This window comes from Dipodomys spectabilis, unplaced genomic scaffold (genome assembly GCF_019054845.1).
Source record: "Dipodomys spectabilis isolate Male_0828 unplaced genomic scaffold, ASM1905484v1 ptg000197l, whole genome shotgun sequence".
In the NCBI taxonomy this organism is placed as follows: Eukaryota; Metazoa; Chordata; class Mammalia; order Rodentia; family Heteromyidae; genus Dipodomys; species Dipodomys spectabilis.
In genome coordinates this window covers 9,950,502-9,969,568 of record NW_024870874.1, presented here as the reverse complement: position 1 = coordinate 9,969,568, position 19,067 = coordinate 9,950,502, and the positions used below count along the sequence as shown (strand labels likewise).

Here is a 19,067-nt window from a genome sequence, read left to right as displayed (position 1 = left end):
TTACAGTGTTCACATCAGCTGAATGTCACCATCAGGAGATTGTAATTTATCAGAATGTGATGCTAAAATACCCTCACCTGCAACAAACCACAGAAATTAGACGTACCTTACATGCTTAATACCGGTAGATTGGTTTGGAAGGGAAGATTATTTCTTTCAACGTAAGTAACTAGCAAGTAATTTGCATATAATGACTGATTTTGTGGCAGGATTTTTTCTTTATTTGGTCCTCTTTTTAAAATTTTAATTTTATTGTCAAGGTAATGTACGGTTACAGTTACATAAGGTAGTGAGTACATTTCTTGTTGAATTCATTACCCCCTCCCTCATTTTTCTCCCTCTTTCCCTCCTTGCCCAACCCCCCTGTGACAGGATTTTTAAAGCTTTCTTAACCTATAGAATGATTGGAGCAGATCTGTATAATTTCCTTTATGGAAATGAAGTAAATATCTCAACAGCCTTGAAGAAATTTCCTCTGTAGTATTGTTGTTTTAAATCATAATGTGAATCCAGGGTATTTTTAAATAGTAATTAATTTTTCTACAGATTCTCTATTTAAGGATATCTGTCATGTAGTTACAAATTTTATAATTACACAGCAAGTCACAAGTGATTAAGTTGGAATTAAACTCTTAAGTTAAATGTCGTTCTTATTTTGTTCATAGTTTTGGTTGAGAGCCTCATAAATTTACTTCTGAATCAAACTCAGCATCTAGCCAGGTTTTAACCTTTGTTTCCTCAGAAAATATTCATGGCAAATAGATGTCATTAGACTCATTTTTAAAGGAAGAAAGGGAGCATGCGTAAGGACACACTGCTGGTAACATTAGTATTCAAATGTAGTCTGTGTTCAAAGCCTTGCATATTTCACTGCACACCACTGTTATAATACATTTAATTAGCTACTGGCATTGTTTCTGCAAGACTTAACTGTATTTCATTTGTCATTCTCAAGCATTCAGTAGATATTTAAATTTTAAAGTATGATCTTTCAGTGTCTTTATTGTATAAAGAACTCTAAAACATTGATTATGGTTATCATTCTATCTAATGTTGTGAAAGAATCAAGCAGCTCTCTTTCCCTTCCTCCCTTCTTCCTTCCCACTCTCCTTTTCTTTTCCCTCCTTGTACATTTATTAAGTAACCAGCCACTGATAGACACTTGAGAGACCAAGATGAAAGAGGAAAGTAGAAAGAAAATAGCAAGGCATAACATGAGATGTTTATAAATAAATTACTGTGGAGACTCAGAATCAAGAGTGATGAAGACTTCTAGAAAATTTTCACGTGAGAGTCTTATATTTGAAGTGAATACTAAAAATGCATTAGGACTTGCTGGAAGAGATAGGAGATAGGAAAAGGACTTAAAGACAAAAAGAATGTGTGCAAATATGGAGGAGTGAAGGATAATGTGAATTTAGTAAAAACATAGGGGTCAGTGTGGCTGGGTATATGCAGGGTATATACAGTGAGAATAAGGTAATATTAGTTCTGTTGTGAAGCTTTTTTTTGTGTGAGTCTGATGCTGTTGCTTGAGCTATGGAGAGCCATTGGGTGTTTCCAATTTGGAGTGAAATAATTTACATTTTTGGGCAAGAGGAAATAGATGTGCAACTACCCTCTTAGAACTCACACTATAGATTTTGAAAGCCTAACAACCTGTGACTGAATTCCATGACCATTTATGTTTAAGGGATTCTGGTATCTCTCTCTAATTTGCCCTCACAAAGTATATAAGCAGACTGTATATCAGAGTATATCAGCGACTGAGGCTCAGGACAATCGTATGAGATTCATAGCCTTAGTGTTTTTTGTTTTTATTTCTGTTTTTAATTTTTATTGTAAAGGTGATGTACAAAGGAATTACAGTTACATAAGCCAGATACATTTGAGTATATTTCTTTTTGAACAGTGTCACCTCTTCCCTCATTTTAGTGTTTGTGATTATGACAGAATTTGGGAAGTTTGTTGGGCCTTTTTCTTACTTCAGCTTGACATATGAGCAGCTTCAGTTTTTGTATTTCTGACCTTTCTATTATCTATCTGTGGATTTTATTCCTTTCTATTTATGGTTTCCTGGATATGTTTGGGATATGATTAAAAATCAGCCTATATGCATTGATTTGGGACTGCCTTTAGTTTGTGAAAAAGGGATGTTGCTGTGTTAGCATATGCTGTTGACCAAATCTTTCTACCTGTGAATGATGGTCACTAGTCCAGCCAGTCCCACTGGGAGTTGAATTTGCCCTTGTGCAATGCTATGCTTACTCAACTGCATCCATATTTTCTCTTTACTGGATTTCTTTGGCAAAAATAAAGTGGTAGACTTTCATTGAAAAACTACAGAGCTGTCAGGAAGACTCGATAGCACTACCTCTGAATGTAAGGGAGTTACAACAAGTAGCTGAGAACAAACAATGTAGGTGAGAACAAACAAGGATAAAGGATGAGAGAGAATGACATCATTTATTCAGTGAGACAAGTAACTTCCAGAGAAACTGTGTGGAAAAATCTTGTTTAACTTTTAATTTATGTGCAATATCTAATACAACTGATGACTCAATCATAAGATAAATCTAAAGAGCCTCTTTTCATGAAATGACATAAATTTTAGAAATTTTATTTTAAAAACTCATCTTTTATACATCTTTCCCTTGTCAGATAATTGGCTAGTCCTGTATTTTCTTTAGATTGTCATTATTTCTGTTCACAAACTGTAAAGTTTGGAAGCCAAAAAAATTTCCTCAAAGTGATTATAATTGTGAAGATGGTTTGGAAACGTAGTCTTTAAAATGGTATGAAATTTTATTAGGTGATACTTGCCAATTTAAGGCCCATTTTTGAAATTTTATTACACGATATTTGCCAATTTAAGACCCATTTTTAATTAAGTAGACATGCGAATTGTTTTAAGACTCAGGAAACCAGCTCTTGAAATATGTTAAAACTTCAGCTTTTGTGTAGGAGTTACACCACTGATTTGAAGACAGGGAGGTGACTTCTAATAAGACAGTGAGAAACTTGCCTTTTATCGTTAAGTCTCTTCATTGTGGAATTTCTGTTTTTAAATGTACTGTGGAAGAACTTTAAGGGACAACAATGTTGTACTATGAGAGCATTGAGCAAAACGAAATAATAAGGAATTGTTGGAACAAAGATTTGACGGTGAACAGGGATAGGGTAATGGCTTTCAGTGGCCCTTGCTTAGAGCAGAGTACTTATTGAGGCCTGGTAAGGCTAGTGGAGGGAGCAATTGTGACCACATGGAGAAGCTGATGGTGGACTTGGAGAAGGGCACTGTCTGCCACAGGGTGGATGTGTATCAGGTATAGCTGTGCCATTGGCTGTGAGAGCTGGGCCCAGTCATGGACAGTTTTGAATGCCATGTGTGGTTCTGTAGTTCAAGTTTTGAGAGCAGAGTGTGTTGAGATTTCACTTCTCTTCTGCTCACCTCTTTGGTAACAGTGTTTGTTTTTACTTGCTTCTAGGCCTTTTGCTCAATTGCCTGTACTTGATTGTACAATAAGGGGCTATGGGGGCTTCAGGTGTGGAGAACCATCTTTAAGGATAGAAGAGAAAATGTGAGACATTTATTCTCACAATATACCTTTATTTATGAATGAAGGCATCCATTATAACTAAAACTATTAATCTGAGTGTCATGAATTCAGATTTAATAGCAAAATTATAGCAAGCCAGCTATATTAGGCACCCAGAAATTAGCGCTAGGTTAACATACCCTTCAGGAGTCAAGCCAGCAACTGGGACTTTGTTGGAGGAGTATAATAATAGTTCTTAGGTAAACTTGAACAATATTCCAGCCTCAGAGGAACAAAGAAGTTCTATGAACAGCAGGTCATAGTGGTACATGCCTGGGCTCTGCGGAGGCTGAGGCTGGGACATCACCAATTGGAGGCTAGTCTGGACTACAAAAAGACTCTATCCTATACCAAGAAAAAGTTCCAGTAACGGTTTATTAGTGTTAGGGGAGGATGGTCAAAACTTTTAATCATTTGTTTGCGAGCAAGTCAGTGCAGGGAGGAAGCACTGAGAACAATGAATAGTTCAGATAATCTTTGTTTAGTTATAAAGTCAGATCTTCAAGATATTTTTTTTTTTTTGGGACCGGTCGTGGGGCCTGAACTCTGGGCCTGGGCGCTGTCCCTTAGCTCTTCAGCTCAAGGCTAGCGCTCTACCACTTGAGCCACAGTGCCACTTCCAGCTTTTCTCCTTTTGCTTATGTGGTGCTGAGGAATCGAACCCAGGGCCTCATGCATGCAAGGCAAGTGCTCTACCACTGAGCCACCTTCCCAGCCCAGATCTTCAAGATTTTTACTATTAGTATTGATCTATTCAAATATTTGTTTTGATGAAAGTGCATTTCCTTCCTTCCTTCCTTCCTTCCTTCCTTCCTTCCTTCCTTCCTTCCTTCCTTCCTTCCTTCCTTCCTTCCTTCCTTCCCTCCTTTCTTCCCTCCCTTCCTCCCTCCTTCCTTCCCTTCCCTCCTTCCTTCCTTCCTTCCTTCCTTCCTTCCTTCCTTCCTTCCTTCCTTCCTTCCTTCCTTCCTTCCTTCCATTTGTCTTTTCTGTAAAGCTGAGGACTGAACTCAGGGCCATGCTCTTCCACTGCGTTCTCTTAAAATTGTTTTCTAATTCATGCTGCTCAGCGTATGCTGTTCTGTCTGTTAGTCTGTTAGAGTGTGCTTTGACAATTAGATGATATAATGATTTGGTCTTTATTCACATGTTATTGTTTTTCTTTACACATTAAACAGAAAAGGGAATCAGGTTGGAACAATCCCAGAGGCTGTTCTTAAGCTACTCTTTTCTCTTAGCAATAAATTCTTTTTTAGAAAAATCCATTTTTTTGGTCAAGAAGAAAGTATATTTAATTGAATCAACTTATTATATAAAAAATGAGCAAGGCTTTCAATTTGTAGTAGATAATTGTATAAGTCAATTTACAGAATTAATATAAACTTATGTCCTTAAGTGTTCTTTAACAAATAAGGGTTTCATTAATGGAAAATATATAAAAATAAGTTAAAGTTAAAAATAAGTTAATAAAAGTAACATGATGGAAAGAATGTGATTAAGAAGATATATCCGCAGAGTTCCGGATGGGTGTAGAAGTTATTTGCAAATGTTAAAGTATGAATTTCCTTTTTTTGCCCAATCAAAAATCATATTTTAAAATTTCCACTTTCCTACTTTGTTGTCTTCTAGAAAGTGTCATAATAATGTCTGCCATAATGAACCCGTGGAAGAGTTTAGACTTGAGTTTAGATGGAGTGAGATATGTTGTCTGGGTCAGAAGTGAGTCTGCCATTATTTTGGCTGGGGCTTAGGTTGTTTTTCAGGCTGGCTTCGTTGTTGCTTTTTCATGTACAGGTTCTGATCATGGGGACCTCTGTCTCACACTCTGAGGAACAGCCTCATAATCTGTAGTGATAGCCTCTTCAGACACCAGTAACAGCCTGTAAATCTTTTGAGACGGGGCTGAGCCTGCAGACTTAGCTGACAAGGCAACAGAAGCCCTTACAGGGTGACCTCTCTTGCCTGTCCAGCTGTTTTATTGCCTTGCCCTTAATGCATTACCTCTCATGATAGAGGTCACTGACCTCAGGAACTTGAAGCACTCAGCCAGACCCTCGGGTCCTGGCATTATGTGTTTCTCTGTCTGGCGGTTAAAACGGTATGTGATACAAATGCTAACTTGAATTTTTCATTAACACCTTTGATAAAGAAATTAGCTCAGCATTGACTAGTGTAGGAAAAAAATGAAAAAGGCGTAAGTTAAGATATATCTTTAGAAATGGTCTTTTATGTTCATTCGAGTACTAAGTGTGAACAAAGGACCACATCAGACCCAAACTTACCTGAGCTTAAATCTATTTCTTCAAAAACTATTCTGTAGATCTGTTCTTGAAACTAGATTGGTCTTGTTCTACTTATGATTCTTAAAAGAAAGGACATTGAGTGCTACCTTTTCTTGAAAAACTTTGTAAAGACATTAGACTTGGTAAATGATAGACCTGCATATAGTACCAAGCCTGTAACACTACTTTGAGAATTGGTTAAACAGGGGCTATGTGTATATGTATTTTAATCAACAAATATTCTTGTTAGTATTTTAGACCCTGTAAAATCTTAACAGAAGGGTGGCTGTTCCATTATCTTGTACAAATATTTGGTACTGCAATTCCCTTATTTACTAACTATAAGTAATATAATATTTTTAAACCTCCAATCACCAAGAAAGGAAAAATAAACAACTGTCATAAAGATACTTAGCACTGAAAACTTGCAGAGTTTAGTATTTGACAAGTTGGAGACTGGAGTTTATTGTTTATCATTTAGTGAGCATAGACCTTTAATCAAACTTTTTTGTTTATTACAAGTGTTGGTTATATAATACGTAAAAGAAGTCAAAAGGGTCTGTGTTTTTGAAATAGTAAAATGTCTAGTATATTATATTTGAAATAGTTTTTATGTGGAAGGGAGGTATAGCACAGGTTGTGTTAATTCCCCAAAATAAGCAATTCTGACACTGGTGGTTTTAAATCATGTTGAATGTCATTTGTGAAAAAAGAAACAAACCCTTGAGTTTTTAGTTATAAATTAGAAGAGTAGCAGGACAAAATAACTTTTATGGTATGTATACTTTTTCCCCCCTTTTTTGTCAGTGAAACCTATCCTTACTGACAAGGTTCTCTAATACTTAATTATTGACTTGCTTACAAAATACACGTAGGTATGTACTCAAGGAAAACACCACAATTTTGTCTTATTGTAAAAATGCTATTTCAGTTAGCATTTATGTAGAAAAACAGATCGCGTAGAAGACATTTATATAGAAAAACAACGGCCTTGTCTATTGGCGGTGACTTGATATAGGGTTTCTTTGATCAGTTTAGATTATATATATCCCAGAGGCCTCTGCTAATGAAATGGAATGGAACAGTGTTTTCAAAAGGTAGAATATATTTCCTTTAAGAGTGCCATTTGTCATTAAAATTTTCTTTTCCTGTGCCTTTCTATGACTAAGCAGGTTCTATACACTCATTAAATTGATTAGCTTTGTTAGGAAAGATTGCTTTTTTGTTTTCATCAGATTGGCCTACATTAGAAATAAAACTTGAGAAAGAAACAGGTTTGCACAAATAGGAAAATTACTTTAATAATGTTTACAAAAGCAACTATTACCTTCTTAAAAAGTTTGCTGAGATCAGTTAACTGTGAACAGGTAAATGTATAGAAAGAGAGAAATTACGTTTATTAGTGCTTTTAGCTATATTCAGTTTAATGAACTGCTGAGGACTCATTCTTTATCTAGTTTTTACATCATATTATGAAAAATTTTAATTCAAGTAACAGCAAAATTAATTTTGCTGTCAAAAAGAAACTAGTTTGAAGAATATAATGAAAAGAAGATGGGATTTTTGTGTGATGAAATTTGTCAAGGATTTTGACAAAGTAACTAAAAGCATTATTACTCATTTCATCAGCCACAGTTGGTGGTAGGGGAACAAAAAGGATGTTTTGCCATCTTTAGAATTTTGATGTATTTTTAAAATTATTCTCTAAGTAGAAAAGGTCAAACATGGGTACAGAGGATCTTTTAGGACTTTCTTCCCCATTATAAAGCCTAGAAGGGCTTTGCATGCTCATGTGTAGACGTGTTACTTATGTGCATGTGTACTGAAAATTCAGTCTGAGGAAATTGGGTCATGAAGTATTGCTTACCAGCACCCAAACTACTAACAATATTACAAGTGTAATCTGTGCTATATGGTATCCATTCTTTTGTGTTTTTCATATATCGATTCATCAAATTTTTCCAACTATATTATGAGCTTGGCACTATGTTATTTCTTTTTTATGGCTGGGGCCATGGAGATACAGAGAGGTTAAATGATCTTCCTAACTAAGTGGTGGAACTGCAATCTGAATCTAGCATCTCTAACTCTAGAGTGGGTACTGCAAATACTTAGTAACCTGTTGCCTCTCAATCAAGGATTAGTTGGGTCTAGTTCCCATTTTCTCTTTTGTAAAGAATGGAAAGAATTATAACTTCATAATTGGGGAGGAAGTAAACTATATAAATATATATGAATCTCTCATATAATAAGTGAATCACTTCTGCATGTACATGTTTATGTACATCCGTGTACATATAGCTGCATAAACATATACATATACATGTTATATATTGAAAATATATATACTCTTGACTTTTGCCTTTCATTTCTTTTATGCATGCATACACACATATACTTGATTATGCACGTACATGAAAATGTCATCTCAAGAAATAAATCTAGGCTTCAGTCACAGAGTGAATTGCCCTTGACACAGAATTCTATGCTTTTATAATGGGATTGAAATGAACCGAAATGGCTGCAGTGAGCTGGAAAATAATCCAACTCATTCACATTTAGGTAGAATGTATGTCTGATTTTAAGAAACAATGTGTCAGGAGAGACCCCAAATTTCCACTTAGGATTAAATCAATAAATCAAATTTAAATAGACATTGTTGTGTATTTTGTTATAGCTCTAGTTCCTACTTTGAATTAATGAAAGTATATTTAGCAAAAAGAATATAGTACCTTATCATTTACAAAGTTTTCAGTTGCATCTCATCAACTTTAACTTCAGTAACCCTGAGGTCTATTTGATTTTCAGCCCTTAGGATTATATTTTCTGTGTAAAAGATATTTAAAAACCTTTACTTAGTCTTTTCCCTTTGGTGTCAAGGCTGAAGGGGTGCTATGGTTTGCTTTCATTCTTGTTTGTACTCTTAGGAAAGTGCTTCCTGCACATAATTGAAGAGTTAATTTAGTGCTAAATGCCTTCTTATGAAATATAACAGTCCTTCACCCTGCCATTTACAATTCCCAAAGGCAACTGCTATCAGTTTTGTCTGAGTAGATTCCTTTGGAATTTATTTCCATGTTTTGAAATCACATATTTATGTATCTCTTCTCATTCTCTCAGTTTTAGTTGAATCACCCTCTACTGACTTCTGTGAAATATGAAGGCATGGCTTCTTTTCCTCTCTCCCTCTGACCATATTTCTTATCCCACCTCAACATAATTTTGTTTAGATCAGTATTGATACAATAATGACTATTAAAAAAATCTTTTCATAGTGTGGCCAGATAAAATTCTGGGCTTACATTTTCTTCCTGGAAGAATAGGTTGTTTTTCTTGGAATCAATGACTCTGTTTAGCTTCTTTTCAAATAATTTACATGATTCTTGTTTTAGAGGTGGCATATAGCTGTATTACCCGTGGGCCCCCCCCCCCATTTCTCTCTCCTTACTTTCCTCCCATCCCCACCCATGAATTGCATAATTCATTTTCATCAATATCCAGTGTATGCTCCACTGCTGTACTTTTCAGCCCTTTCCTCTAATTCTGTGCCCTCCCTTCGCCCTCCTGCAGATATGCACATGAGTTCACCATATATAAATTCACCATAAAGAATACAGATTCATCAGAAAAAGAAAAAAAGAAACAAATTAAGAAAAAGTCCTTTATTTCTCTTGGTACAAGCCCTGGTACAATCTTTTAAAAATACATTTGGAATCTTATTGATTTTGTTTTTCAGCTCTCTCATGTTCTAGACTTGTTACAATTTGAAGTTGTTTAAACTGTAGCCATCGTAAGATGTTCTTTTACTATTCTGGCATTTCCTCTGTCTCCCTTTATTCTTGATACTTTTTCCTGGATTTCATGTTATTGTCTTTCTGTTTATTATCTCATTTTCCAGTAGTTTCCTGAAAAAATGCACATAGGAGATATTTTAAAGTTTATATGTCTGAAAATGCTTTATAAACCCTCATCTATTAATTTTGACACCTGCAGTTTTACATCAGATGTGAGATGTCATTCTATTGGGGGATGTATTTACACACAAGTCACCAAGGGCTTAAAGGGGAAAGTGGAGTGCCAGGGATGTCTCTTTCTTTTCAGATACTTGCAATGGATAAAAGCTAGTCACCATAACCATGCTTAGGATTTGGTGGCCAATGCTAGTTAGCTTAAAATAACACATTGATTTCAGTCTTTTAGTTTTTAAAGGAAGTTCGCTCCCTCACCCTTTATACACCCATTCTGCTTTAGTTTTCTAATACAGACATTTTGATAAATACCAGCTATAGTCTCACTGGACAGAGGTTTTACCAAATAGCTCTTGGGATTAGATGCTCTTTTGTGTGGGTGACATTGAGGGTTTCAGGAGGAAGAAGACTTTTGGACTTCTTGTTCTCCAATTGTATAATTACATCTGTTCAAAACTATAACTTAAACAGTGTGTGCAAAGAAGTGAGGTACTTGAAGGTAATCATCTTGCTGAAATCTATGTTGTAACATGTTCTATAATATGATTATTAATGGCTACCAGTTATGGAGTGGCTAAAATACCACGACTTTGCATCTTATTCAATCCTAAACCCAACAATACAAAGTAGTTTTGATATTCTCATTTTGTAAAATAAGAAAATTAAGGCTTTTGGTTTCCCCAAGATCATCTAGCTAGTAGGTAAAGTAGCCAGAATGTGAAGACAGATTTATTTTATGTCAAGGTTCATTTCTTCTTTTTTTTTTTTTTGTTTCTTTTTAAATTTTTTGTGAACATACTGTACAGAGGGGTTACAATTACATGGGCAAGATAATGAGTACATTTCTTATCAAGCATTGCAGCCTCCTCCTTTGTTTACCCTTCACATCCCTTCCCAGCCTCCCCCCGCCCCCACCCAATTCCCCCCCCCCCCCCCCCCCCCCCCCGCCCTCCACCAAAGTTGTAAAGTTCATTTTCGACATGACAACTTGTACTTCTCATTTTTGCAACGGGTCCACCTGTATCCTTAAACGACCTGTTTTTCCCCATCTCCTCCACAAATTATACCGACATCAAATACAGTGAAAGCAGGGGTTATACTGTGGGGGAGGGACATACAAAGCAACAAAGAAATAATCTTATAAATGCGTTAGAAACAAATGCATGAAAGAGAAAAAACATTTAAATACATATCTAAGGGTTCATTTTCCTAACATCACATAATCTGACTTTTTCCGCTTGACTCATACGTATACTAGATATTGCAAATAAGGGAAACCATGGGACCTATGTTTCTTTGGGTTTGGCTTACTTCACTTAATATAATTTTTCCAAGCCTTTCCATTTCCTAACAAATGGGGCAATGTCATTCTTTCTGATGGAGGCATAGAATTCCATTGTGTATATATACCACATTTTCTTGATCCATTCATCTACTGAGGGGTATCTGGGTTGGTTCCATATCTTAGCTATGGTAAATAATGCTGCAATAAACATAGTTGTGCTGGTAGCTTTAGTGTGGTCTTGTTTGTAAACATTTGGGTAAATGCCCAAAAGTGGGATTGCTGGGTCATAGGGGAGCTCTATGTGAAGTCTTTTCAGGAACCTCCATACTGCTTTCCAAAGTGGTTGAACAAGTTTACACTCCCACCAGCAATGAAATAAGATTCCCTTCTATCCACATCCCCTCCAGCATCTGTTGTTGTTAGAGTTCTTGATTTTTGCCATTCTAACTGGGGTGATGTCGTATCTCAATGTTGTTTTGATTTGCATTTCTTTTATGGCTAGGGAGGTTGAGCATTTCTTCTTGTGTCTATTGGCCATCCTTCTTTCCTCTTCAGAGAAGTTTCTCTTTAAGTCTTTAGCTCACTTATTTATTGGGCAGTTGTTTCTTTGAGGATTTGTTGTTGGGGGATTTAATTTTTTGAGTTCCAAGTATATTTTAGATATGAGACCCTTGTCCATTGTATGGCTAGTGAAGATCTTCTCCCAATCCGTGGGCTTTCTATTGATCTTGCTAGCTATGTCCTTTGCCATACAGAAGCCCTGAAACTTCATGTAATTCAAGGTCCATTTCTTCTATTTATATAGCTTTTGAATAAAAAGTCACCAAAGTAACTTGATGTACATTGTTTTAGCTAATTGTTTTTATTCCCTAGCCCAATAGAAAATATCTTTGAAAGAATTTATTCTAAGCTTGAAAGATCTAATGAAGAATCTATAATTAATTGCATTATTATAAGGCTGTGTACTATTTTCAAATTTTCTTATGATATATTTGTATATATGTATATATTATATATTTATATGTAAATATGTTTATATATATTTATCAATACCTGCTTTGAGGTTAATCTGCTATGAAGAACACAAATTGTAGTTTAGTCATAATAGAGGACTTTAGCTATTTTAAGGAACCTTGTACAGAACAATTTTGTACAGCAAATAAAATGGTAATGCAAATAATTACATTCTAATTTCCTTGTATAAACAGACATTTTCTCATTCCTCGTTTGTTTAAAATGCTTAGTGGTGAGGTCCTGGGAAGCTGGAAAGCGTGTACATATTACTCCTTTTCTTTTAACTGTGTAAATTCTCTCAAATGCTTCAAGGCACATTGGATTATGAGATGACAGCCTACAAAAGTAGACACATAAAACAGAGAGGCACGATTTGAAATAGAAATGCATAAGCAGAAACCAAAAGGAGTCAAATGTTAACAAGTAACTCAAGGTTCAAATTAGGCAGTGAAACCCAAGGAAATGTTGAAATTGGCCTTTTCAGTTTGGTAAACTGATCATTATTTCCACTGACATTTATTGGATATCTGCTGTGTGACAGGCCTTGAAAATAAAATGATGTTTAAGAGCAAGACCTTGCCAGCCAGGGCCCAGCTGAGCAAGGATGGTGATTCGTGGGGAAAGCAGCCATGTGGTTTAAAGTCAAGGGTACTGAGGGCCAAAATTCAGCAGATGAGGAAAGCCTTGTTCTCTGAGGGAGAGAGAAGAGTAAAATGGTCCCCAACAACGCCCTGGAAGAAAAGGTGCCACATTGCAGGGAATGAAGGCTTTGTAGAGGAAGAGAAGAAAATCAATACTAGATTGTGTTTCTCAACTAGTACAAGAGAACATACATTTCATTTTCTGAAGCACTTTCACAAGTAACAAATCAACTCTGACAACTGAAGAGAGAGCTTTTTTAATCTCCATTACATAGATGGGCAAATGAGTGCCAGGGCAGTTAAATGATTTGTGAAAAATCATGCAGTTCATTTTAGAGCTGGTTTTAAACTTAACTTTGAATTCAAAGTTCTTTCCCCAACTGTAGAGGGCCAGGCCACCTCATTAAACCCCATGCATTGAGCAAGTAAAACATGCTGACTGGTACCGCTCTCTAGAGGCTATGCAATCATGTTTCCAAACTGCCGATAGCTGTGTATTGAAATATGGTACCACTACCCACTTCACACAATAGCAAAGTTCTGTAGAGTTGTTGCATTCTTTCCTACTTTCATTCTATTCACTCATTAAGATGCCTCAAATATTATCCTTAATCAATGACTGATGATTCTATATGCAATGAACAGTATTAGAGATGACCTAATTAATGACTCTCCTTTAAAAGGAAGATTTAGAAGTGAGTGTAGTTGATCTGGTTTTTGGTATTAAGGATGGATTTGATATTTAAAGTGTTTCTGGAGATGGAAGATTGGATATTTCAGGCTAAGTCAATAAAAAAATTAGTTATCATTGATTCAACTGTATGATATTTGCACTGCTGATCAAATGAAGTCTAACATCATTAGTAAAATAATTTTATTTTAATTAAGTTTCACACAGTTTACTTCAAGAACGTTTTAGCATGTAAACGAAACTTGTAGTTTCAAACTCAAGCTTAAGCAAATCAGTGCACTTAAGCATTGGTGAGATGACAGTATTGTTATTCTGTATGGGAGAACTTGCATCAAATGAAACCGTTAGAAACATTAGGGATATAATTATTTTGGCATTTTCCCAGAGTTAAAAGAGATTCCCCAAATCATCGGGAATTCATCCCTTCCCTCCCATTATTGGTGATCTCTGTTTTGAGTTTAGAATGAAAGATTGTTTTGGATGTATATGTTTTACTTTTACACATATATTCTTGTGGATGATTAAGATAATATATTGGAAGATCATTGTAACTTAACACTCATTTTGAGAAGTTAAAGGTGACAATATACCTATTGTTATTATATGACTGTTGTTTGGATCTACAGGGCTGGCAATTACTTAAGTATGACACTTATTCCTTGAATCTGAGGATTCCTTGAATCCCCTCAGGTCTATGCTGGGGATATGCAGAGTATTCACAACACACCAGTGATTCCGACGGGCAGGAAATAAGAATGATGACTAACGTGGAATTTCAAAGGATATAAAATCAGTCCAGAAATCCTCATGGTTATCCCCAAGGCAAAGTCAGGGTATTTCCTATCCTCATTTAGCATACATAATTACCATCCATGACCATGTTTTATCCTTAGAGAGATCTTATTTTTTTTTCCTTGTTAGGAAGTTTTGAAAAGAATTTAGGTTAAGGATCTGAGAGAGCAAAGATGTCTCACAGTGTAATTTTTTCCTAAAAGTTTAACTATATCCTAGGGTCTTTTCTTATCAAAGGTAAGAAAATTGAGCATTTGAATAAAATGCTGGAAGTGCCTGGAAATTAATAGGAGTATTGTACCTGACCATCAGTTCTAAAAATGTTGAAATAAAGTTAACCTGTAAAATAGGATCCTCTTAACAAAATGCTACTTTATCTTTTGAACCAGTTATTATTTTCAAGCTAAGTCTCAGAAATCACGCAGTTATGAATTCTTTATTTCTCAGATGAAAATGATAGGAAGGGAAGAAATTAAAACTATTAGTACTGATGGACTTATATTTGTAAATAAAGACTATGTCATAGAAATAATACAGTGACAGTTAATTTTTTTGTTACCTTTCATTACTCTCCTTTTTAACCTGGCAATTATGAGTAAACAAACTCAGAATATAAGCTCTGATGGCTCATAGTCTTCTATCCATCTGTATATTCTCCTTTCTCGCTACCATCCAAGTTCAGTAGCTTTTATGTAAACCACTCTTATCATACTTTTGCTTTTTCTCTTGTTTTCCACAAAAGAGGCAGAATTATTTGTATAATATGTGTCACATCTTGTCACCTGCTAATGGCTTTCCCTGACACTAAGAACAACATGCAATGTCCTTTCCCTGGTCTACAGTCATGTGATTCATTGTGTCCCTTCACATCTATTTGCACTCCTTCTACTCATCCCAGCCCCTTCAACACTCCAGTCAGAACTGAGTGTGAAGTACTTTGTTCACCTTGTAAGATGGCCTTGGGTTCCATGCTTTCTTTTCCTGGATTACTTGTTCTCTCACTGACTCAGCCTAATCATTGCCTTTCTGGAGGCCCTTCTGGATCACTGTCCAAGGGAACTCCTCCTACTACAGTGGTCCAGCTTTCAAAATCGACTATGCACGTTCTTCAGATAGATTCTCACTTCTTTTGCATTATTTTCCTCATTTGTAAAATGGGATAGTCCTATCTATTTTTAAAGTCCTATCATTTTGCTCTCAAAGATTGTTATTTTAGTTTCCACATGTAGTGATAATTTCCAGGTTCATGTTCGGTACCTGTCTCCAAATCAACATTCCCTATAGTTTCAGATACGTTTCTGTGACGCTCAAAAAAAGTGAGCACTTTTATCTCCCCACGAAGCTAGTTATCCCTCCCCATTTCTCTACTCTATAGAGATACTTCTTTCCCCATTAGTGTCTAAATCCAATCAGTTTTCTTTTGCTATATCACTGGACACTATTCTTTTCCATGTACTTACAAACTCACCCTCTAAATCCAGTACTTCACCTTATTCCTCCTTTTTGCTGCCTTTTATAGGATTTTCGACCCATTAGCTCAAGCCTTTCCTTCCAACCAGTTAGAGTCCTACGATTATTTATCTGTGCGTCATTACTTTCCATCTTCAGAAACTTTAATGAGATACAATCTTATTGTCCCTGTGATAGATTTAAAATCTATTGACATGTTATTTATAGTTTATCATAATTTCCCTTCATCTGTTTTTCAAAGGTGGTTTACTGTTTGTCCTTTGCTAGATGGATCTGTTTTCTGTCCCTAAGGACTTTACTGTACTTTTTAGCGGCTTCTCCATATTTGTTCATGGTTTTTATTTTCTCAAAATTCCGTTTACTCTTGGTTCTAATTTCCCCTGCTGTTTATGAGGTTGTATGATTTTTCATCTGTTTACTAGAATCCTTATTGTCATCTTCACTTCAGTTTTTGATGTTATATTCAGCTTTGTGTTGTTTAATTGTTCCATGAATGCCTTTGGGAATTTCTGATATGCTCTAATAGATTCCAAGTGCCTTTCTCTCAATAGAAAATTAATGGTGTAGTTGAAACTGTCATCAGTAGTTGAGATTTTGTTCTCTATTGCTCTCTGTTAAGAAAACAAAGGACCTCCTCTTCCCTTTCCTAGAAGAATGAGTTAAAATATGATCATAGGTAGAATGCTGAACTTGTTGATCTTATGTTATTTAATTTGAAAGAATCTATGCACAATTTCTCAGAAAACTTGATGTAGTAAAATGTAAGTGTAAATTCTTATTTAAAATGTAAATTCTTATTTAGCCTAATGAAAGCACTGTTATTTATAAAATATGTGTTCCAGGACATAAAATGATTACCTAAGCTGACTTTCTTAAAATTTTTCTATTCTGCCTCTTGAAAACTGGCCTATTTTCTTGTCCATGAGGTAAATACAGCACTGAAAAAGATTTAATTGTCTTTGATGACCACACTTAATTTTGATTGTATAATAATGGCACATTTTTTCTTATTTTTCTATAGTACTTTGGAAGCTTACTTGTCATTTTCTGTGTAGAGCTGGCTTGTGGTGTTTGGACATATGAACAGGAGCTTATGGTGAGTTCAAAGTGGGATATGACCACAACCCCAAAACAATAGTCAGTGTAATCTTTTAAATCCAATACTTTAAGGATATGATTATTAATTTTAACATCCTTGTTACATAACCACCTTGAGTAGCCTGCTATTTTGGAAAAAGTAATATTTTCTTTTCTGCACCTAATGCACATTTCCAAATCATAATGGATAGTGTTTAATTTGGTATATTCTCTTAGGTGTCTGTCTTTAATGTTTTAATCTTTTGAACTCTTCATTACGTGACGGAAAGAGTTGCATGTGCAACGTGATTTGTTTGAGAGTGCTTGAACACTTCCTTAGAGTCTGACAAGATAACCACTGGAGGTGCTCGTGACTAGGAGGCCAGCATTGTGTGGATGTCACACCAGGAACCACATTCCGCTTCTACAAATGTGCTTGAAAGAGTTACTATGTGTTTGCTGCACTCCAGATTGCCCTCACAGTTTGAGACTTGGCTGCTTGCGAACAACTCTGCAGCAACTTTTCTCTTTCCTTTCAGCTCTTGACTCCAGTGTAGCAACTTTGATCGCTGTGGTAGAATGGAAGAGAACAGTTTCAGTCTTTAGATCTTACCTCACACTTCGCGTATTCACATTAGGTGTTATTTACATGGTGTGCTCACATCAGTGAGCACTTATTCTCAAACATGGAGTCCCATGTCTGGGACTGATGGCTATAGGTAGGGAAGAGTTTTCCACCAGAAATGTGGTAAAGCAATTCTGTTTCAATAAAATGATGCATTTTAACAGATAATGCTTGGGCCATCTGCAGTAGAACTCACGCAAGGTAATTTTTTAAGTATACTTTAAAAAAATCTACTTTCACAAAAAAGTTTCAGTGTGACATTTCCATACAAGCATATAATGCACATTTATCAAATTCACTCCTTCGATTCTTCTTTCACATTATATGCATATATGAAAATAGAATAATGAAACCCATTACATTGTATTCTTAACAATGTGCGTTCCTGGATTCCTGCCCAGATTTGCTGAATCAGAATGGAAGAGTGGGAGAGGGCGAAGACTGGTGTCTGTGTTTATGATTCCTGGCCCAGTGAGATTTTTATTGTTGTTTTCTGCTTTGTTTGTTTTTCTTGTGGCACTGGGGTTGAGTGTTCTCACTTTCTGGTCAAACATTCTATTCCTTGAGCCATGCCCCAGCCCTTTTAGTCATTTCTAGGTGTTTTTTTTTTCTTTTCTTTTTTGGCTAGGGTTTCACATATTTTCCCAGAGTAGAGCTCAAACTGCAGTCATCCTACCTATGCCTGACACTTAGTGGGGATGACCAGTGTGAACCTCCGTGCCAAGTTTGTTAATTGAGATGGGGGTATTGCTAATTTTTTTCCCTGGGTTGTCTCCAAACACTTACCTCTAGATCTCTGTCTCTTGAGCTGGGATTATAAGCATGAATCACTGAACCTGGTCCTCCCCAGTGAGTTTTAAACATTTGAAAGTTCAGGACCTCTTAAGTAGAGAAAGAAGGTGATTATTTTGTTTGCTTCAGAGCCAAGAGAGACATTAGCCTTTGTGTAATAAAATTGACATCATTTCTGACACTAACACAATCATTAAAGAGACTGTTAGGAGACTGTGTTATGAAACTGTTTTTGACTGTGAGGTGGCTACTATAGATGAACAGAAACACTGCATTTTCCATTGCCTGGATGCTTTGGCTTTGCCCGTGCCATTCAGAGCAGCTCTGTGAAGACATTCATGCTCCCAATGAATGGTGACTGAGCAAGATGAGAGAATTTGAGAAAAGTTGAAGTCATGGCAATTTCTAATTAGCTACGTATGCATTTCTACCTGTTAACCCAACTATTCTCTTGCTGTCCCTGAGATTCACATTTGCACACCACCTCTAGAAATTTTGTATAGATAGGGAAGTGAAAAAATTACCGGGGACTTGATTTTTGTGTTTTAGTGATAAAGAGATCATCTCTGCTCAGTTTCTCTGATTTCAAAGAGTAAAATTACACCCATGACATGTAAGCAACAAAAGAGTAAATCTATTTTTGATTTTGTTACATCAGCTTTTTAATTCTGTTTAGTAATTAAAAGATTTCCTACCCCCCAAAAAAACGAGTTTATTACATAGAAATTTTAAAAATGGATTGGGTATATCCTGTGGCAAGATGCAAATCTCCCCAATGGTGGCTGAACTAAAACCAATAAATTAACAGCATTTGAAAGGAAGTGTAGTGATTTG

General features: G+C 35.8%; 1 protein-coding gene across 2 annotated transcripts in view; it reads left to right on the top strand.

Moving 5' to 3' along the window:
• Tspan12 (tetraspanin 12) overlaps positions 1-19,067 on the top strand; it is a 59,377-nt gene that overhangs the window by 15,460 nt on the left and 24,850 nt on the right. For both annotated transcript variants that reach the window (XM_042696076.1, XM_042696077.1), the window contains exon 5: positions 16,761-16,835. In XM_042696076.1, coding sequence (XP_042552010.1) covers positions 16,761-16,835 — 75 coding nt within the window. The remainder of the gene's footprint in view (positions 1-16,760; positions 16,836-19,067) is intronic.